At 43.2% G+C, this 23,510-nt stretch overlaps 1 protein-coding gene across 1 annotated transcript in view; it reads left to right on the top strand.

The window, feature by feature from the left end:
* LOC127056308 (uncharacterized) overlaps positions 1-23,510 on the top strand; it is a 279,257-nt gene that overhangs the window by 80,753 nt on the left and 174,994 nt on the right. The window contains 2 exon segments of the mRNA XM_050963972.1: positions 3,014-3,334; positions 8,285-8,414. Of these exon segments, the coding sequence (XP_050819929.1) occupies positions 3,014-3,334; positions 8,285-8,414 (451 nt within the window).

Here is a 23,510-nt window from a genome sequence, read left to right as displayed (position 1 = left end):
TTCAAAATCAGAGTTTGAGATGTATATAAATGAGTTTGCCTGGCCTCCTCCCAGTGGACATTTCATTTGTGTTCCAAACAACTGTAAGATTTTGCAGCTAATGCTGCCTGGAAACTGGGAAAGGAGGCTGGTCGCATGTCACAATGAGGGGCACAGTACTGGAAGAGCAGTGTGTGGGAATTAGCACATCCCCAAATTATTCTGTGTCTTATTCTAGCTGGTATTGTGGGACCCCTGTTTTCACGAGTATAAATTCCTTCACACAAAATGTGTAATAAATACAATATGTTTCAGATAACAGAAGGATCTGCGAGCACTCCGCAAATAAGGGTAAATCCACATCTCTCCAAAACATTTAAATAGCTGACTCAAGAAAGAGTCTCTAAGGGGCTGTTAAAACACATTGCCAACAGATGAGAGTCTTTTGGAGGCTGAACAAAAGCACTGGTAAACCATCTCAAAGATCATATAGCTAGGATGGAGAGAGGAGGCATGTAATGCCTTGACTGTGTGAGCCTAAACTCTGAAATCCAACCATTAGGAGCAAATAAATAATTGCTTAGAACTGGGGCTTAATTAAATAATTGAAAGGGAAGTATGGAAATTAAAATTGTTTCCAGCCCATGGTTTGGATGGTTTGGAACAGTTTTAGTCCTCCCTTTGGTGGCTGTTCTTCATACTGCAGAATATGAATAGGTGGAGTTATATTGTTTTAAAGAAATTAAAGTAACTGTCATAGCTTCCAAGATATGAATTCTGACACATGAAAGTACATAGGACCTTTGACAGCTACCAAGGTAGATTTATTTTAAGTACTGTGGTTTGATTTGGGACATTGTGAAATGGGGGTAGTCCTGAACCCTGCATTATAGCTAAGGGGGTTCAACATGCAGGATGATTTTCACAGGGGAACTCTGAATATCCAGGACAGGTGTTGACCAAAATAAATGTTAATGATATATATATATTGTAATAAAATAATAGAATTAAGTCTCTCCAATATGGGTTTGCCAATTAAATATATATTCAAGACTATACCTCTGGATATCTGTTGCTATATAAAAATGTCAGAAAATACAGTCAACAATAGATTAAAAGACTTCTTCCCCCTCCCTACCCCCCCATATCTGATTAGTGGGTGGTATAACTGGAGGGATGGCTAGACAGATGGATAAATGTAGAATTCTTGTGTAAAAAACAAAACAAAAACCACCCCCAACCTCCAACTTCCCCTCAAAAATTGTTAACAATTTCAAACTTGTTTCTAAGACAGAAGAATTTATGCTGAAAGTATAGAGTGACCCAGTTCTGCACTGCTGACAGTTTGCCTTGCGGCCAGAGTATCACATTAGATGGACTTTAGAGTGACTTAATCAATCTGATTGTTTTTGACATGCTTTTACTTATTTATGTAACTGTGTTCTCAGCAGGCAATAAAAGGCAGTCCCAATACATCCCCTCTTCCCCTCTGCAGCCCTTTCTTGAGGCACTGGAGTCAGGGCCTCATGTATTTCAGGCAGACACTTCCCTCTCTGCGTACCCATCGGTGTTGGTAAGGATGTATACTCTTGCCAGGCTGTGGCATCACACACCACTTGCAAGTGAGAACTGAGATGGCACAATGCTATTTATGTGGAGATCTAGTTTAAGAACAGATGGAAAATTACTATTTTTTAAAAAGTTTGTCATACTTGAGTTCTTCAAACAAACTGGGGGATAGCAGGGAGATCCCAGTCACTCTAGAAATCAGCCCTCCCTGACATGGAGGATGTACTTCACTTCCTTTGTTCTGAGATGATTCCTGCCCTAGTGTCTCTGATCTCTTACGTTACATATTATCAAACTTCCATCAATACGACATGGGTTAATGGTGAAATGCCTTGTGACATCTCCATTTTCAAGTAGTTCCTGTGTAAAAGTGTGTGTGTGGGGGGGGAGTGCACAGCAGCACATGGAAAAAGAAAGGGAGTGAACCCAAAACTTACGCAATCCCCCCCTCCACCCCCCCAGCTTCCTAATTCCTCAGCTAACTGTCAGGCAAGTAACAGTGATAACATGAAGTGCCACATCAGAAGCACTGGATTCATGTGTCAGACGAACAGGCATCCAGGGGGTTCTTATACCTTTCATAGCTAAGTACCTTAGCTGTGGGGAAAGCACAGACAGGCAAGCCAGGGTATGATTGCGTTTCCAGAGACACTTTTATAAATAATATTGCACACACAGAGTGACCTAAATCCTACTAGTAGCACTATTGTAATAAACCACAGGACTAGATTGTGACTAACCCTGTATGAGTGCACAAGGATGAGTATACATGATGATTCCTTCCCTGGTGGCTGAGTGCAGGGAGCAGAGGCCGTGCACTCTGCTAGTGGGGGTTAAGGGAGGTATCGCTCAGGGCAGAAGGGAACTTGCATTGCACTCTATCAAAGGATAGCAAAGCTGCCGCTCCAGCATGCTGAAAGCCCTGGAGCTGTCCTGGTTAAGTGAGTCAAGGTTCCTCTACTGTCTCCTTCCCCTGCATGTGGGCTGTCATTTGTTGTCCCAATCTGGCCTATAGAGTGTGAGGCAACTACTATACGGTATTTTAAAAGGGGAAAACTCTGGCAGGCTCAGAACATCTCTGATCATTTTCCCCATTAACTCTCTTTTCCAAAGCCAGCAAATGACCCATTAGGTGATTTTTGTTTTAATGCCACAGTGGTTTTTCCTTCCTTCCCACTTATGGAACCCAATTTCAGGTTTAAGCTTCTGCTGGGCCTTTAAAATAAACGAGAAATCAAATCTGTGCAACACCCTGGTAGTTACCTCTGTACGATGCAATTTCTGCTGCACTGGTCAGGTTCTCAGGTTTGTGTGCAGATGTGGGGTGGGTAGGATGGGATTTCAGTCTTCCAGAGCTCAAGTAAAGGTTTAGCTCTCCAAGTGGTTCTGGGCCCTGGCGCTGAGCTTTGCTGTTCAGTCATGATAAAAAACCACCCTGAGTTTTCACCTGCTGCTTATAACACAGGATCCCCAACAGCAAAGTCAAATGCCACCTGAAAAGAGGCCCAATGAGAAATGGGTTCTGCATCGCAAAAAGAGGTCCCCTCAGATCATGCTGTCCCTGCGGCCATTCTCCAGCATTGAGAGCAAAGTCTGGAAGCTCCCCTTCCTCGCCCCAGATGGAAAAGCCAAGAAGACGTCACAGAGGAAGAGACTCAAACCCCTGTACAAGCGCTCCAGCTGTGATGACATGTGGCTGGAGAGGTATCGGAAAAGGAATCTAGAGAAGGAGATGCAGTCGGAGAGAGAGATTCAACTGAGGAACCTCCCAGAGGACCAGTTAAAAGTAAGAAATTGAACACTATCCTTCCTCTCTTCTCTGGCACTGTACTTCTCCTCCTCCTCTCCGGCTGCTTCTTTCTGCTGTCATCTTCTTCTCTCTTCAGGCTGCATCTCGCAGCAGCTCTTTCTGCTTCCCTTTGGGCCTCTGGTCTGTGGCAACCAAGCATGTAAAATGAAACTCTCACCAGCCCAGTGACTGTCTTGAAAACAGAAGGCTTCTGTTGTTGCTAAAAGCATGCAGCTTCTGCTCTGTCACATGGTGTGTGATGGGGAGCGATAGCATCATCTCTCTCTTGGCGGGCAGGGAGATGGAAGGAGAGGGGAACAAATCAGTTTTCTAACATCAATAAAAATACACTAATGCAATCTGTTACTGTGCAGTGTTATTCCCTGGGGGCTGCTAGTCTCTTCAAAGAGACACACCCACCCCCACACCCCCGGTTCCTTAACTTCTAAGTCAAATGCTGCACTCATTCAGGCAAAACTCCCCTTGACTCTCAGAGGGAAGGAGTGCAAGAAGCACTTGACAGAAACTCTCCGTGGGAGCCTGTATATTGATACTATTGGTTTGATTATTGCCCATTGGTAGTGACTTTAGGAAATGTGTTATTGCTGCTTGTGACAAAGGCCATCTGCCACTTTGACTCATGCAGACAGCACTGCTCGACTCCTGGAGGCAAGACCAAGGTTTCCATGAACTTTAGTGAGAGCCGTGTGTGTATCCAAGAGCCGAATTTAGCCTATATGTTGAGAGAGTTAAAGTAGGCTCAGAAAGGAGGCATCTGTATGCAGCTTTCTGCTAATAAAATGGAAACACTTTAGGCCTAGCTTTGGAAGCAAGATGTGGTTTTCAAATAAACAAGGTCCTGTCAGGGATTGTGTGTTGGTGAGTTTGCTGCATTTATTATTTCCCTTTCTCTGTGTACAGTTGGTCTTTGTTTTGCTCAGGTCCAGTAAGTTGCTGACCTGCCATGAAGGGGGGGAGTCTACATAAATCCCCAGAGTCCAAACATGGAGCTGGACTCAGCTGTCACTTACAATGAAATATCACCCATAACAAGCTGTGTATCTGCTAATCTCGTGTTTTAAAGTGGTAACATTTAACTGGTCCCAGCTAGCCTTTGAAGTTAACACTGCCTGAAGTGGAATGAGAGAAATTCACACCATTGTTGGTAAATGGGTTTCATATTGCCTGGCCACCTACTTGCATTCATTTACATAGTGCAGGGTCTCTCAATGCAGCCTGGAGTGTTATAGATCTATTTTAATGCAATCATATATTCAGAAGACTAGAGCAAAATCAGTGTCCGATCCACAGTCCTGTGTAGTCCAGTGATTCTTTAGGGGCAATCCAAATCTTTGACCCCCCCATCTGTTTTTCAGAATTCTTTTGGAGGAGCTGTTTTAGCAGCAGCTAGTCATTCTCTCTTCCCCTCTCTGCTTCAACACATCATTAAACCCTGACAGTTTAACTTGATTGTGGTCAACTGTGCATCTGGTAGAACACAGCTTCTGGGTAATTCAGTAGAACGCAAGTCCCTTGCTGCTGGACTTCTGAGGAATCCAGAAATGGGACAGCAGAGGATGGTTATGCCAAACAATTCCATTTTATATTCTGCACTGGAAATAACAAACAGTGGAGAAAGCAAATCCGATCTCTCACCTTGATAAGTAGACTCCTGTCAGTGTCCCTCTCAGAGCCTCATGCCAAACACATGCATTTTACAAGTATGAAACAACAGAAACTTAGGGTATGTCTACACTGTGGGATAATGCACACTATGGGGGTGTGATTTCCAGATCACACTGTGTTGCAAATTAATAACTCTGTGTAGACCCTGCTGGTGCACCTTAACGTTTGAAACAGTATTACATCAAAGCATGCTAGGGCACCGTCAGTGCACACCAGCAGGTTCTATACAGACCAACTGATGCATAACACATTAGTGCCTTTAGAAATCACACTCTTATAGAGCACATTACCCACTGTGCAGACAAACCCTTAGGCTTCTAAGCAACAATTGAAAATAGCAGAATGAAGAAGACTATTATAGTTTTAACAATCAACACCGATAACATGCAGAACATTTTAAGGCTGTAATCTCCCATTACATTGCTAACCAGCTAAACTCTACATGGAACACAAGGAAACCTATCTTACTGTAACAAATAAAATATAGCACTCATGTTACAGGAAATGTATGTACACATACAGGCCCAAATTATCTTCTCAGTTACACCATTTGCAATCCCACTAACTTCAGTAGTCAGTTAAATGGGGAGAGCCTTTGGCCCAGACTGTTGTTAAAGTGTGCAAAAATGTACATTGTAGAAGAGGATGTGTCTCCTTTAACACACAGAAGTATCCTTCTATTGAGATCTGTGATTATAGGCAGATCACGTGCATTGTGGTTCACTCTGGGAGGATAAACAAGTTGATTGGGAGCAGAGCTTGGACCAGGTAAGGTGCCTCTCTTGTGCATCTTAAGAATCACAGCGATGGGGATGTGGTAAAAGGCGTTTTCCAAATATAGAATTCCTTAGGGGGGCATTTAACTGCTTGCTAGCATAGGAAGAGCCCAGCGGAAGCAAAAACTTGCATTTTTCTAAGGAGCAGCCAGTATTTGGCCCATAGCTTCTGCTGTAACGGTTATGAAATTGTAGTGTGTGCACAGCACAATAATGCCTTCTACCCTGTTTACAACTAAATATCATAGACATCGTGCTTGGTATTTGCATTTCTGTGCTTTGCCTATTTTGTCATCATTTGAAGAGGGTGTGCCCCCGATGGGACTTCATTGTTATTGTCTAAACAAACAGATGCTGCTTAGCTTAATTTGCACAGGATTTACTCTGTTACACTGGAGATGGGGACTGGTGGGAAAACATTGGCTCTGTTCTCTGTATTCCAATAGAGTAAACCCCATGGACTGGAACGGAATAGTATCGCTTTCAGCTGCCTGAGCAGTGTGCTTGCTTTGTTTTTTTTCTTTAGGAAGAACATAGTCATTTTGCTAAGAACCTGTTTTCTTAAAGAAGCCATTGGCAGGAAGCCAGGTCTGCATGAAACCCTTGGTTACTTACAGTATTGTAGGTGAACAAGGGAGCAAAGATTATGCTTGTGGTGACAGACCAGTGTACTAGCAGGAAAGGAGAAGGATCCTAGTTAGAATACTGGACATCAGTATTCCAGACCTTTGTTTCGGTGATGGATGAGAATACTGTTGCTGCAAAAAGCTCAGAAGTAGTAAAGGAAAAGGACAGTAATGGTAGTGGGCTGGGGGCTTGCCATACCCATGAGACCAACACTTTCTGGACTGCTACTGTCACATTAATTTCATTTACACTTTCAGTCACTAATATTCTACCCAGTGAGCAGCAGTGAGAGATATGAGGTGGAGAAATAATAAAAATGAAATAGAAAAAAATATGCAATGAAAGCAAACTTAGCTTGTGCTCCAGTAACTCCAGTGTCTGGTGTCTTTGATCACACTGTATATTGTGCTAAGATCTTGGATGATCTATAATGTGATAAGGTTTCATCAATTTGTAGCATGGTATATGTCATCTGTGTTCCCTGATGAACTAGTAGAGGGATACTCAGTTTGCAGCATTCCTTTGGCTCCTTAGTGGACCGAGTATTCTGGCTCCGGCAGGTCATTTCCATGTCCTATTGATCCAAAGGGCTGCTTATTCAATCTCATGAGATCTCCTATGCTATCTCAGACTGAGTTCAGCATACTTTCACTGCAGATCATGATGGCCAGGTCCTCCAGGTCTGTTTCCTCCCCACCTATTGAATTGCTGAGCTTTAGTGTGAATTCTACTGGGAAGAAAGGACCCATTCTAAGACTAATACGACTCAATCTACCACATTCTGTTTCCATTACCAAGTTCAAGCTGACAGCTGGTAGTTCTTATTTCAAGGCAGTGGGGGATAGATCGGGCAGAACATGTCTTGCTATGGAAAAAGTTACAAAAAAAAGGTTTTCTTGAAATAGCAATAAACAAAGCAAATGAAGGTAAAAACTGCCTTTTCTCTTGGTGAATGTCCCTCTTCCATTTTTATCCATGGAGAAAGCTGCTTTCACTGGCAAAACTGGCTCTCATAGACTCATAGACTCCAGGACTGGAAGGGACCTCGAGAGGTCATCAAGTCCAGTCCCCTGCCCTCATGGCAGGACCAAATACTGTCTAGACCATCCCTAATAGACATTTATCTAACCTACTCTTAAATATCTCCAGAGATGGAGATTCCACAACTTCCCTAGGCAATTTATTCCAGTGTTTAACTACCCTGACAGTTAGGAACTTTTTCCTAATGTCCAACCAAAAATCCCTTGCTGCAGTTTAAGCCCATTGCTTCTTGTTCTATCATTGGAGGCTAAGGTGAACAAGTTTTCTCCCTCCTCCTGATGACACCCTTTTAGATACCTGAAAACTGCTATCATGTCCCCTCTCAGTCTTCTCCTTTCCAAACTAAACAAACCCAATTTGATTAATTTTTATTAGAATAGTCCTTATATTGCTCAGTTTTTAAAAAAAATCTCTTGTCTTTTCTCTTCTTCTTCCTTCACAAGGTGTTTAACAGAAGGGAAATAATGTCATGTGTTTCTAGGGCAAAATAGATGCAAGTTAAGAACAGCAGGGTACCTATTAAAATGTTGTCTGTGCAAGACGTCGTCATGGCTCAGTTAAACTTTTCATCTGTCCCTGTCACCTTGCAGCTCTGTCCTCTCCATCACTGTTTGAATCTCCATTTTAAAGAAGAGGCTCTGTTTGATGGGACAGACCCATCTCCCTAGCTATAAATCACCTGATCCTACAAATCCTTCTCTTACTCACACTAGCAATCACTACAGCTGGAAGGAAATGTTTCAGGATGAAGCACATAATTCATACTTCTGGGTATCTAAGCTTAATGTTGCCTTTGTTTTCCTTTTCTTTCTTGCAGGCTAGAATGAGTCTGTCCATCACTTCTCCAGTTGCCTTTGAGATTCTTCCCCTGAAGTTGCATCCATTTTCCCAGAGCACCCCAACAGGCTTGGATTGCGTGGGCTGGAAACGGCGTATCTCATTTCCTGGTGTGTATGCTGCATTCTTACTTTGACAACTGTTGTGCAAGAATTAATTTCTGTTTCATTGAATACAGAAACTGTATAGTATTGGCAATATCATCCAATTCTATTATAATATTAATGAATGTGCCCTTACAGTTCACATATCCTCAGCTAAAGCTGTGCAGTTAAGGCTTTTTCTGCAAGTAGCTACTACTACCAGAATATTACAGATGGCGCAAGGGTAACTCACTATATCTCTCTAGGTCCTGTCAGTGGACTTGAAAGTTTGAATGCTTCCTCAGTATTTGCAGCCCTTGTAGCAATAACAATGCAACCAAGTGTCATCTTTCATGGTATAAGCTAATCACCGTGAGGGGCAGGAAGGAATTTTTTCTCCATCTAAACATTGCAACGTTGATTAGATGCACCTTGCAAGATTTGCATCAGGTGTTGGATATGGCTGAAGGCAGGATACTTGAATGAATGGTCTGATGAAGTGTAATAAATCTTTCTTCATCAATGCGTTCTCTGTGCTCACTCAACTAACTAAGGACATGTCTCAGTAACTGTCCCGGTGCATCCTGGGAATGAGTATTATGTCTGTAAGTGAAGAGAAGGTTTAGGGGAAAGGGAATGCTCCTAATACTTGACACAAACACAGAAGTTCTCTCTCTCGGGTAGTTCAATGGCCCTGGTTTTTGTAGTATCTGAGCACCTGACAGTCATTGTTAACTTCATCCTCACAACACCCCTGTGAAATAGGAATTCTCCATCTATCTCCATCGTATAGATGGAGAACTGAGGCACTAAGACCAAGGGACCTGCCCAAGGTTGACATGGGAAAGCTAGGGCAGGACAGGTAATTGAACCCAGGTTAAACCTGGATGCCAGGCTAGTGCCTTAACTACATGACAGTCCTTCCTCTCAATGTAGCCGCTTATACTTCGCCACGCCAGCACATTATACACTTCCAGAGCTTCAGACCCTGCATGCTGATGGCTGCGGTGTACCCGTGACAGCTTGCGCTGGGAGACTGAGAAAACATGAAGAAAACATCTCGGACCCAGGTGCTCCTGTAGGCTTAGTCAGGCAGAGATAACCAAAAAGATATGGAAATGAAGAGGAAAGGTCCAGCCATGGGGGTTGCCTTAGGATTCTGATACTTGGGCTGTGCTCTCCCAGAGGATCAGCATGGTTTGTCAGCCATGCCATCTCTGCATGGCTGCAAACCCCTCCCATGTGACATTGACTCCAGAAGAGTAAACCTTGCAGAGTTGTTAACTTATTGAGTCCTCCCTGTGGGATTTCTGTGGGAGGGAAGCATCGGGACTTGTTTGAGTTAGTTCTCCCACAGCGTGGACCAGAAGAATGCACTTTGTCCCCAATTTGTTGTCAGCATCCCTCACTCCAAGTCACATTGTAAGTGCAAAGTGTGAACCTGCAACTGATAAAAATACATCAATAGTAATAATGTACAGCAAGACTTGATGGTGAAAGGTGATGTTCTACTGTCCCATGGGAACTTCACCTAGCTCAAGATGATCTCACCTAAATTGAAGGTTTAATTAGGTTCTGACAAACACAACAGAGTGTCTGCCTCATGCTAGCTGGAGATCTTTGGGGTAGGTACAGTAGAATTCTCTAAGTTGCTAAGTAGGCACTAAAACAACTAAATGAGCCTTGAGGACTAAATGTCTCCAGTATTTAAGAGATCATGTTAAAGAAGGATATGTGCTGTATTTTTATGTGGAATATGCATGAGATCAGATGTCTACTTAATTTCCAGTTACCTGAATTTTTTTAAAATTGAAATGCAAGCCTCACACTTTATTAAACAGGTTCTTGTGTTCTCCAGATAACCATATCTGCAGAAAGATAAGCTGATAACTCTAGCAGTTTCAGAGTGGGATGCAGAAAGAACATTATGTAGAAGATTTTCAAAGGCACAGTTGGCAGCTAGGCACCTAACTCCTTTTTACAGTCAGTGGGAATTGGGCACAGAAATGCCATTTGTGCTTTGAAAATCTCCCCCTATGATTTCAGCAATATAGTCACCCTGATAAACGAACACTGGGTATACAGATTTTAATCCTTATCAGGATGACCGACATCTGCACTAATCATCTGCTTAAGCAGAGTATTATGAACAGTTGGTTTAAAAATTGTTTGCTTTATGGTGGTTAATAAAATTCTAACACAGAGGCTACGGAGTAGCCTTGGAGACCAGAAGACAAACTATTTCTTATCGCAATGTCATCCCCTCCCTCCTTTGCTCTGTCAACAATGATGGCGTTTATTGCCGGCCTATATGCTATTCCCACAAGCACCTTTGTGATTTCCCCCCCCTACTGCCGCTTAGGCTTGGGAAGAACTCCCCAGTACAATTCACAAAGCTGCTGCCTTAGCCTGTTTCAAATCCCTACCTTTGCTGAGATGTCTATAGATCACAGGAGCCACCTGTTACTACTGACATCACTATAACTCTGTTACCTTGTCTTGCCTCCATCCTGAGTGTTAGTTTATTCACCAGTTGCATATTATTTAAATCTTAGGCTCTGATTGTGAGGATTCTGGAGCTTGTCTGTGTTTTGCCTAGTCAAATAAAGCCCTAATCCCTATTTGGGATCCTTTAGGTACTGCCACAATAGAAATAAATACTAATGTTCTGAGTGCCGCTGGCTCAGAGAACTTGAAATTCATAGGAGCCCCCAGTGGGGGTTATTTATATGGAAATAGTTGAAACTTTTTACTTAAAAAAAAAAAATGAAAAGTGAATTTGGACTGACCAATAGGGGGTGCCCTGGGTTTTTAGAAAACACTTCCCCAGCAAAAGGGACCATTAAAGTTGCATCTTCTGGGAGGTATAGAATATTCTGAGATCAGCGTTGAATACAAGTGAACATTTGATGTTATGACCTACACATGAACCTCAGGAATTCTGCAGCAAACTAGAATGAAATGCCACAAAACCTTTTCATATTAACAAAATCCTCTGGAGAGGGTAAGAGGCTTTTCCTAGCACTGCCATCTCAGTGATCAACTACTACTAGGGCTTATTGTAAAAGGGGTGTGTGTGTGTGTGTGTGTGTGTGTGTGTGTGTGTGTGTGTGTGTGTGTGTGTGTGTGTTAGGGTGACCAGACAGCAAATGTAAAAAATCGGGATGGAGGTAGGGGTAATAGGAGCCTATAGAAGAAAAAGACCCCAAAATCGGGACTGTCCCTATAAAATCAGGACATCTGGTCATTCTAGTGTATGTTTGTGTTTGCTTGCCCATTTTCATCCTGGTAGGATGTTTCTCTGAAGCCGGTAAGAAAACTAGGCCACTTGACTGGGCAATGCTCCAGGCTCACTGGTGAATCTTATGATAAAAAACATCTTGGATGCAGCTGCAGTATAAAAATATGTACATTTCATTTCTTACACAGCTCTGTTTTTATAATTGCTGCCCTGGACAGAGCTGTGGATTATTTATAACAAAATTGAATATGACCGTTTACCAGATCTTTTTAAAATCATTTAATATTTATTCTTGACTTTAAAGTTTAAATAGCCTCTGTATTAATAATCATTTAATTCATGGAAAGCCACTGTATACACTGATGCAAGGAAAATGGAGGCCTCCTGCTGTTGTGTTGTGTGTGACCAGGTGATGGAGTTTGGTAAAAACTCCACTTCCAGAATTTGCTCCTTGCATCAGATTGGGCAAGGGGCACTACAGAGGCTTCTGTGAGTTTGGAAATTTCCTAGACTTCCCTCCAGTCCTCCTTGTATGGCAGGATGATGGCAGTGATGCATGGCATTCGTTGAGGGTGCGTGATTAATGCAGGAAAAATTGTGTGATCTTCATCCATGCTTCTGTCCCTTGTACTAGGACAAGGGGATGCTGTGCATGGTCTTTTAACAATTTAGATCCTTACATTCATGTCTGGGATAATCGAGATGCAGTAGTTTGAGTCTTTCCTCTTAGAGACTCCAGAGGTTGGGGTCAGACAGTTAATTGCATGTTCCAAGGGTGGTTTCTTGTAAGGTTCTGCAAAGTTCCAATCTGTCATCCTGTAACAGGGCGGGACTCACCCCTGCAGTGCCTCCTGCTGGTGTCCTGGGAATTAGGTCTTTTTCCAGCTCCGGTGCATCCTCTGCAGGTTGGTGTTCTGCTGCCGCTGGCCCCCATGTCCCTCCAAGGACCCAGTGTCCCTTGTCTTTGGGGTGCTGCCCCCTGGCAATACCCCCACAGTCTCAGGGTCTCCCCACCCAGGGGAACCCCCAATCCTCAGTTGCCTCAGTTGTGGGCTACTGCCAGTCACCATCTAGCCCCCGCTTGCTGGGGCATACTGCAGCGTAAAAGCCACTCATCATAGGCAAGAGGGGTTTGGACCTGCTGCCTCTGCCTACCCTTGGGCTGCCCCCTGCAACCCCTGTACCTAACTTGGGGGTTTCCAGGGCCGAGCTCCCCAGCTCGCTTGGCCTTCCCTCAGCCCTGCTCCGCTCCGAGTACTTTCTCTCGGCTCCCTGCAGCCAGGTCCCTTCCTCTCAAAGCTAGAGGGAGTCTGCCAGCTCCTAGCTCACTGGCCTTTTATAGGGCCAGCTGTGGCCTGATTGAGGCATGGTCACAGCTGTGGCTATTTATGCAATCAGCCTAGGAGCTGCTTTCTCCCAGCCACAGCCCTCCCCAGGGCTGCTTTTAACCCCTGTTCCTCAGGAGCGGGGCAGCTGCCCCACTACACACCCCTTTGTTCAATGAGGCCAGTAGGGACACTTATGAGACACTAGTAGGAGGAGGAGATGCAGCTCTAACTACTTTTTACTAAAAATTAGTTGCTTGTGTATTGTTTTCCCTATGTGTGGTGGAGTCTGAATGAAAATGTGTTTGTTGAGCCTTAGTCCAGACAAGTGTGGGGTGATACTGGTACGTGGTTGTGCTCTACAAAGGTTATTGAGGGAGATAGGACCATTGTCAAGGAGATTTGCAATCTGCAGGGAACTCCTGACTCCCTGGCTGCTCTGGAAATCTAAGGTGACATTGATTGCTACACTAAGTGCTTTTGCCATTAGTGTTTAGTTAGATAGCTATGACCTTTCCTCTTGATGCCTGGCAACAGTCACCCATGCCACTGTGACTGGACTAGACCATAGGTGATGGTACATTTAAAAAAAACAAATTGGGAGCTTCAGTGAGTTCAGTACACAGATGTCCACATGCTTAGCAAAGTTGACCATAGGGCATAGATCACGACTCTTCTCCAGAGGCTCTGCTGGCTTCTTCCCATTACCTTCTGCAATTCCAGGTATTGACTTTGATCGATGAATCATTTATGTTTTGGGCCCTATATCCCTGAGAAACTGTGTCTCAGTACACTGCCTCAGAGGAAAAGATCAACTTGTCTGGAGACAGGGAGCAAAATTCAGGTTCTGATCCTAGTTGCAAACATCCTAGATCCACAAACAGTTTGCAGACCTGGGATGAGATTAGTTGAAAAGTACATTCACCTCCCTTTCACCTGGCTCATCTCTCCCTCCTTCCTTCAAAGCACCAGGACTGAACCCAAGCGTTATTGTTGCTGTCTTCAGGTGGGCCAGTTGCCTCTCGCCTTGCCAGCATCTCCCTTTTCTGAGGCTGAGTACTCTCTCCCAGACTTTCAGGGGGTGCTATGTGAATTGATCTCCATCGTTTGGTTTCTAGGGTGGCATCCTGGAATAGTCCACTGTGCACACACAAACTGCTGGAGTCTTTGGAGTGGTCCAGGAAAATACCTGCCTCTTTCCATTTTAGGGTGAGAGAAGAAAGGAAACATTTCCTCTACCATTACAGCTGGCTTCCAGGCTCACCACAGGAGTATTGACATTGCATAAGACTTAACGCATTCTGTAAGGTCTGCACACTGGGGATTATGGGAGCCTATGGTGCTAGCAGTTTCCGAAAGTAGAAAAGGGAATGTTTTTCCATCTCCCACTCCAATGTGTGAGTACAAAGGAGGACAGGAAACACCACTTTCTGCTTCTCCTTTCATCAAGACTGTAGTGGATTGGAGAGAGCAGCCCAAGCCTGATTTCTAGAAAATGTGAAGAAGCAGCTACTTGGCACCCTCTGAAGGTCCCAAAGAGTGGCTACTGGGCCTAGTACAATGAAGAGAGGGAGGGCTGGTCACTGACCTCCTAGAAGAGAGGAATGGTGGGATTTTGGGGGGCCATGGTTTGAAGAATGGATGGATAAGAGTGTTAGGAGGGTCCTCAGGAGATGGCTGTTCTGATGGTTTTGGTCCAAGGAAACCTGTTAGGGTTGTTCCACTGTCAGACTGTCATGAAACATTTGGATGGTGTAGTCCAGGTGAACCAAAAATCAACAGAGTTTGCTTTCTCCTCAGGGAGAATGTAGAGAGGAGGAACGTCATATCAAAAGGCCAGCATTGAAACCGAAGTAAATGTTTTATAAAAGGATGCATCTTATGCCACACTTGCTGTGAATAATAAAACAAGGCTGTGTCTAGAACCAAGTGTTGGAACTCAGTGTGAACAAAATAAAACATAATGGCAGCTGGAGAGTTCCTACCTGAGGAATGGTTTCTCTAAGGACTTTCTGAAGTAACATGTTAGCACAGTGGCTGGTGTTGCCTTGTCTCTCTAGGCAAATGGAATATCCCTCATGTTCTCAGGAACAGCTGACATGCAGCCTTCAATATGAAAACCTATTTCAGCTGGCCAAAACAGCAAGGATATCATCTACTCTGTTTGATAAGGGCCTGTCACACTGGGAAAATTTCCTCCCAAATTTAAACTGGCTCCGCTAAACCAGTTTTAAAACTGTTCAGGGTTGAAGTGTAAACCTGATTTAGGGGGATAGAATCACTCTTAGTGAACCAGATGAGACCTCCTTATTCCTCCGACAACCCAAGAGATGAACTAAAGAATGGTGCCTCTGGGTACACTTCAACTGCACACCAGAGTGCACGGCAGCATCAGTACTGATGCTGGCATGAGCCCTGAGCTTGCTCCCTTCTTACCAGTGGTGAGAGAACTACCTGACATTGCTCTGGCCATGGCACAAACCTGGCCAATTTTTATTTTTGTATAAGCCCCATGTATAGTGAGTTTTTATGTCTGCATTAAATGGACACACAGAGAGCAGTGTCAATGTAAGCAAAGTTAGGGATTCGCTTAGTAAGATGACCTGCTTGGGTACAGGAAAATGTTTTTTCAGCAGAGAGACTGTTTGTTTACTCAGCATCCTATGGCTGATTTTCATCCTGTTTTCCCAGCAATGGATAGGCTGTTACACTCACACTGGGCAACAGTTAATGTGAAGATGTTTGACAGCTGCTGGAGAAATCTATTCAAGAGAGGAAACAATAGCTTAATAAAAGGCCTTCATTATATCTTATAAATATTTAGCAGTCTTGTAGTTTGACTAAATAACAAGACAGGCTGTTTTACTCACATAGTTTTTTGCACTTTTTCTTCTTGAAAGGCAAGTGGTTATTAAGCCGACATTATAGAATAAAAAAAGTGTGTGGGAGGAGCGCACATGTGTGTGTGTTCTCACTTGCACACCTTAAAAGGTAGTGCTGTAGCTTGAAATGTCAATTCCTTCTCTTTTTTACCATGGAGAGGATATTATAGAGTTTAAATGGTTGGAAGCTAATTGCAATGTCATCTTTATTTTGCACTCTGTCTATAAATCATAGAAAGATTAAATGGATTTAAGATTGACATACTGCATCTAATCTTAACCATCAGTGTTTGCTCTGGCAATGTGTACTCTCTCAAAGATTGCCACATGCATCATATATTGAAAGCTGTGCTAGCTGGTTCCCAGTGTGAAACATTACTGCGTACTTGTGTATTAGAGAGCATTTAAATGGGAATGTGTGCACTATCTACCTAGGGAAAAACGTTTTTCTATATCCACAAAACCTTTCTTATCTATTTTTTAATTGGAAAAGTGAAAGAAAATCCTAGAAAACTATAAACTGCTGTGTAGACAATTCCACTTACCTCCCTCCCCCAAATCAGCCATCTTCAGACACAAAAGATTAGAACAGGTGAACACAGTGGATATTTGATTAAGATCTCCTGGACAAAGATTGCTGCCTTGTTACGTGTGGTACAGCATCTAGCACAACAGGGCCCTCAGCTGTGACTGGAATTCATAGGCCCTGCTACAATACAGATAATACTCTAACCCATCTCCGTGCTCCCTCAAAACCATTAGAAGAAAACCAGTACAAAGGAAAAGTTGCTGCCAGATATGTGTTAATAGATGACATCTCTCCAAGGTGGGATGGGGTTCCTGAGTGGGATTTCTGGAGCCATGCTTTATAGTATTTAGATATTCCTTACATTGTATTAAACTGTGCCTATCCAGTGACACCATGAGGTCACTATTTTATTATTACTGTTACAATAGCACCAACAGGTTCCACCTGAGATTAGGGACCAATTGCGATAGGGCTTGTACAAACACATAGTAAGAATCCCAAGCAGCTTATAGGTTACATAGGAAAGACAAGCAAAGGGTGAGAGGGTAAACAAAGGAGCACAGAGAGAATGATTTACAGCAGATCAGTGGCAGAGATGGGAGTATAATCTAGGTCTCCTGATTCCCCATCTAGTGTCCTAGCCACTAGACCACACTGCCTCTCTGATGTATTCTAGCTATACTTAGTGTGTGTAATCCCACTGTCGATATTTGCTCTTGTTATTTGTCCCCATCAATCAATGCTTCTTTTAGCTGTGTGTGTTATAATATGAGCAATTTTGGTTAGATTTGACTGGACAGCAAAGAGGAGGAGTTCCTTTTCAGTCAATTTGAGAATGCAGGGACATTGCTTTATATTAAGAGGCACAGTAGGGTGCATGTATTTAAATATGATGAAACCACAGGTGTCTTTCATTTTTCTGTATTTAAAAGATAATGTAATGGAACTCCCTCATCTCCAGTGGAAATGGAACATTATTATTGCTGCTACTCCAAGTGCTGCTTATTATAAAGACGAATTGGACAGTTCAAGGACGAGCTGTCTGAGTGGCTGGACGTTGTTAAGTGCTTTGTCATAACCAGAAGTGATGGAATACAAAGGGTTTTCCATTTGAGAAAGCATCTGTGGACTAGAACTTTATCCCAGGAAAATATTCTCCTGCCCCAGTACTGAGGCAAACCCAAAGTGATTTCTTTATCAAAGGAGGAGAAAATGATTGTGGGATAACATCTTTATTTCTCTTTGATAGAATTATTAAAGCCAAACATTTCAAACTCTGGTACCTAAATTTAGGGTCCTAGTATTTAGGAATCTCAATAATAGTGGCTTCCTGGATTTTGACTGGCTTAGAGCCGATCTGTTGTGCGCTCCAGCTAATCAGAACCCAGATCAGCTTTATTCATAAATCCATTGTTCTGACTTTCCTTTATCATTTTCTGAGACCCTCACCATCGTTTTGTTTTTTCATACATACAGGCCAAAATGTGTGTATTTTAGTCCATGTATCTTATGTTGGATTAAGGAGAACAATGAATGGAGAACAAACATAAAGTCTTATGAGAGAATACTATGTTCACACTGTAACATTCTGCATCTGAACAGAGGCACAAAATGGCAGCTCACAGACTCCTCAGAGAAAACAGATTATATAGCTGCATAGACCATCATTATGACAGATGTCTTTTCTGAGAAAGAAGAATGAAATGACCAAATTGTTGACTGGGCCTTTGGAGCAACTAAAGAAAAGTCTTCCTCTAAAGAATCATCCCAGGTTTTACACACAGCCTGTTACATGCTGGACCAGGATCCTGGGAGGAACACCAAAGGGGAAAGTGCAAAAATAATCACACTATAAAGTAGTTTTCCTCTTCACTGTCTATTATAAAGAGTAACTAATTCTCATAACCCCGGTGCGGGGGTGTCATAAACAGATAGCTAAGGGTTAATGTCTTTTTCACCTGGAAAAAAAAGTAACCTGAAGCACCTGACCAGAGGACCAATTAGGAAACCGGATTTTTTCAACTCTGGGTGGAGGGAAGTTTGTGTCTGAGTTCTTTGTTTTTTGCCTGAACTTTTTTTAGCTAGAGAAGGATTTTTTTATTTCCTGCTTTTTTAATCTTTTGTTTTCCAGTTGTAAGTACAAAGAGATCAAATAGTGAGTTATATGGTTTTTTTTTTTGTATTTACATGTTTATAGTTGCTGGAGTGCTTTAAATTGTATTTTTTTGAATAAGGCTGTTTATTTATATTTCTTTTAAGCAATTGACCCTGTATTTGTTACCTTAATACAGAGAGACCATTTGTATGTATTTTTTTTTATATAAAGCTTTTTTTTAAGACCTGTTGGAGTTTTTCTTTAGTGAGGAACTTTAGGGAATTGGGTCTGCAGCTCACCAGGGAATTGGTGGGAGGAAGAAGTCAGGGGAAAACCTGTGTGTGTTAAATGTACTAGCCTGACTTTGCATTCACTTTGGGTGAGGGGGGAAGAGAGATTGACTCTTGGTAATTCTGTTCTCCAGGCTGGGAACGGGGAGGGTGGAATCCCTCTGTTTAGATTCACGGAGGTTGCTTCTGTGTATTTCTTCAGGAACGCCTGGAGGGGGAGGAAGGGAAAAGGTTTATTTCCCTTTGTTGTGAGACTCAAGGGATTTGGGTCTTGGGGTCCCCAGGGAAGGTTTTTGGGGGGACCAGAGTGCCCCAAAACACTCTAATTTTTTGGGTGGTGGCAGCAGTACCAGGTCCAAGCTGGTAACTAAGCTTGGAGGTTTTCATGCTAACCCCCATATTTTGGACGCTAAGGTCCAAATCTGGGACTAGGTTACTGACATGGTGTGCAGTGGTGGGATAGACAGAATCCAGAAGCCAGTAGGAATATTATATTTTTCTTTTCTCTGCTAGGGGCTTTTTAGCAGAGAGAAACAGTTTGGTTTTAAAAGGGAACCAGAGAGAATTTTTTTTTCTCTGCTCTCTCTGGCAGTTGTGGCTTGCATATTAAGCAGGGAACCATTAAGCTGTGACAAACAGGTCTTGTGTGAGACAATAGCACTCCCATTGAGAGTCATTACCAGCACTATATACATGCAAATAAAGTGGTTTTTCTGGTTTACTTTACATTGAAAAAAATTAGCTAGGAAGAAAGGGAAAAAGGCACTGTTGCTAGGCAGACCCCAGGAGGCAACAGAGCCTGCAGTTCAGAAAATAAACACCGGAGGGCACCCCAACACAAGAAAACAGGAACCATGCCTAACAAGACAAAAATGGAGGCCAAAGAACAAATAAAAGACGCAAAGCACAAGCAAGATATGGAAAAAAAAATACATACAAATGGTCTCTCTGTATTAAGGTAACAAATACAGGGTCAATTGCTTAAAAGAAATATGAATAAACAGCCTTATTCAAAAGAATACAATTTAAAGCACTCCAGCAACTATAGACATGTAAATACAAAAGAAAAAAAACCATATAACTCACTATTTGATCTCTTTGTACTTACAACTGGGAAACAAAAGATTAGAAAAGCAGGAAATAGAAAAATCCTTCTCTAGCTGAGAGAGATTCAGGCAGAAGACAAAGAACTCAGACACAAACTTCCCTCCATCCAGAGTTGAAAAAATCCGGTTTCCTGATTGGTCCTCTGGTCAGGTGCTTCAGGTTACTTTTTTTTCCAGGTGAAAGAGACATTAACCCTTAGCTATCTGTTTATAACAGGGGGATAAACATTATTCCCATTTCTCAGGTAGGGAAATAAAGGTGAAGTGACTCATCCAAGGCCAGGAAGGCAGGTGGTATCAGGGATGGGATTTTGAACTTGGGGATTCCTGGACCCAACACTTGTTTTCAAACCATTAGACAACACTTCTTTTTAAAATGTCTGTCCTCGGCAGGGATTACATGTGAACAGTTAGAAAACTTTGTTTAAGGTTTGCTGAACCAAATCCTCAGATTTCATCCTAGTCTAATAAAACTCCTGAAAAAGGGCACTTTTAAAGACATTTCAGTCTCCCCTACTAATGGAAGCATGGGGTGGCTGTCATAAGAACATAAGAACGGCCACACTGGGTCAGACCAAAGGTCCTTCTAGCCCAGTATCCTATCTACCGACCATGGCCAATGCCAAGTGCCCCAGAGGGAGTGAACCTAACAGATAATGATCAAATGATCTCTCTCCTGCCATCCATCTCCACCCTCTGACAAACAGAGGCTAGGGACACCATTCCTTACCCATCCTGGCTAATAGCCATTAATGGACTTAACCTCCATGAATTTATCCAGTTCTCTTTTAAACACTGTTATGGTCCTAGCCTTCACAACCTCCTCAGGCAAGGATTCCACAAGTTGACTGTGTGCTGTGTGAAGAACTTCTTTTTATTTGTTTTAAACCTGCTGCCCATTAATTTCATTTGGTGGCCCTTAGTTCTTGTATTATGGGAATAAGTAAATAACTTTTCCTTATCTACTTTCTCCACATCACTCATGATTTTATATGCCTCTATTATATCCCCCCTTAGTCTCCTCTTTTCCAAGCTGAAAAGTCCTAGTCTCTTTAATCTCTCCTCATATGGGATCCGTTCTAAACCCCTAATCATTTTAGTTGCCTTTCTCTGAACCTTTTCTAGTGCCAGTATATCTTCTTTGAGATGAGGAGACCACATCTGTATGCAGTATTCAAGATGTGAGCGTACCATGGATTTATATAAGGGCAATAATATATTCTCCATCTTATTCTCTATCCCCTTTTTAATGATTCCCAACATCCTGTTTGCTTTTTTGACTGCCTCTGCACACTGCATGGACGTCTTCAGAGAACTATCCACAATGATTCCAAGATCTTTTTCCTGATTCATTGTAGCTAAATTAGCCCCCATCATATTGTATGTATAGTTGGGGTTATTTTTTCCAATGTGCATTACTTTACATTTATTGACATTAATGTCTCAGCTGACACATCTGGTTGAATGCTTGTCTCTTTTGTTTTACTGCAGGGGCCCTTGCCACTTCAGAGCTCCACCCAGGGTAACTGATATGTCTATTACTAATGTCAGCCATGAAGCTCTATGTACGAGAGATGTGCCTCCATCTCTCTGAGTGTTATGGGACGTGGGAAGCATTAAACTAACAGGCAATTTCCCTGAACATCCCCACCTCAAATATCTTACTATCACTGGAAATACAGAGCTGAGGGGCAAGATCTCAAGTAACTGTGGTGTAAATCTGGAGTAACTCCACTCAGTGCAGGAGCCATAGTGCCGGAATCTCCTTCAGCTGCCACTAGTGCCTGGAATCTTGTGGGCAGAGGAAGGGGGCAGCAGACTGTGGGCCTGATTCTGGTCTTACACCCATGTAAACTAGGAATAACTTCACTGAAGTTGACCAGGTTTCACTCAGGGGCGGCTCCAGGCACCAGCACGCCAAGCGCATGCCTGGGGCGGCAAGCCACGAGGGGCGCTCTGCTGGTCATCGCGAGGGCAGGTGGTTGCCTTTGGCGGCATGCCTGCGGAGGGTCTGCTGGTCCCGCGGCTTCGGCAGACCTCCTGCAGGCGTGATGCCAAATCCGCGGGACCGGGGACCTCCCGCAGGCAAGCCACTGAAGGCAGCCTGCCTGCCGTGCTTGGGGTGTCAGAATACCTAGAGCTGCTCCTGGTTCCACTGATGTGAAATAGATGGAAGTAATGGGATAGTCAGGTTGTCTGTCTGCAATATTGTACCTTCCTTTGACTCATAGGCTTGAGAATTTCAGTCCCCTCAGCACAACTCTCATGGGCTGACCTGGCCCCATGAAAATACTCGTGATACACCATAAAGGGTGCCGGCTTTGCTAACTGTGAGTTCCCTTCTTTTCATATAAACAAAAAATGTGAAATCCTTATTTCTCACAGGTGCAAACCATGTGCTCACTGCTAGCTTATTTTTAAAAGTGTTTGACAAAACTGCTGCCTCAAGGCAGGATTTTTGATGGGTGTGGCAAAGAGAGCTCATCTGGAAGTGTCCCTTTGCACTGGAACCTGTGCTATGCTTCAAAGCTCTTGGGGACAGAACAGTTGTTGCTCCATCTTCCAGGAAAACGACATCCCTGCAGATCACCTCTTCTTTCCATGCTATTGACATACTCTGGCACTTGGAAGCTAATGAGCGTATGTTAATTAACTAAAAAAAGAGCATCAATCATTCCATTTAACTTGGGTCTTCTGCAAGCAATCACATAACTGAACAGAGAGATCACCTCCGTTTATATAGTATGGGAGTGGATGATAAATGATATTATTCGAAGTTCACATGCTCACAGCAGCAGCCTCACTGAATCCCAATCTGCTGTTCCAGCTTTGAGCATTTATTTTTCATTTTCAATTTTTGTTCTAAGTACTTAAGCTAGTTTTTAATAGCAGTAGCAGCAGCAGCCTCCAGTACTGACCGTGATTAGTTTGCATGTTAAGTCCTTTCTGAGTGTTCCCGGGGGAAGCAGATAACACAAGGTCTTTCTCGCTTGGGCCTTTTAAAATGCATGAATTCAGCTGTCCCCATTTACGGTTTAATCTGACAGTTCTGTGGGACTGGAAATGAAGATCTCTGTCCTGCCCTGGGTTTTTTAATGCATCAAGACCCGCTTTAATACAAATCTGCTTCTGGAAACTGCCGCTGAGAGCTTTTCAGCTGCCACAGAGGGAGCCTCCTTAGTGGACCCCTATGATGTCAGGTTGCATCGTGCAGCCGACTAGCGGGGAAGGGGCTAGGAATGCAGCTCAGCCCTTAGACGGCAGTACCAGGTACCACTGCCTTGAGTGCAACCACAGAGTGCTCAGCCTCTTTCATCCTCCAGCACAGCAGAGCCCTTGGCTCTCACTTTTACCTGTCTGCATGAGGACCCAGCAATGCCCCAGCGAGTCCAGTGGGGCACACAGTGGAGAAAATTGCAGTAGCAGTGGAAGCTCTGGGCTCTCTCCGGGTTCAGATTCGGACAGCAGCGGGATAGTGTGCGGTGGTGGTGGGATGAGAGGCGTATTGTCAAGATACTGGAGTCTGGAGAGTCTCCATTCAGCTACAGGTAAGAGAAACTCTTTTATTGCTACGTGATATTGCATTGACCTTGAGAAACAAAATCAGACCATCTGGGGAAATTCCATAAGTTGGAAATGGGATGTGTGGTCTCTT

Source organism: Gopherus flavomarginatus, chromosome 8 (genome assembly GCF_025201925.1).
Source record: "Gopherus flavomarginatus isolate rGopFla2 chromosome 8, rGopFla2.mat.asm, whole genome shotgun sequence".
Lineage (NCBI taxonomy): Eukaryota > Metazoa > Chordata > Testudines > Testudinidae > Gopherus > Gopherus flavomarginatus.
The sequence above is the reverse complement of the archived record's forward strand: the minus strand, read 5'-3'. Positions and strand labels throughout refer to the sequence as shown.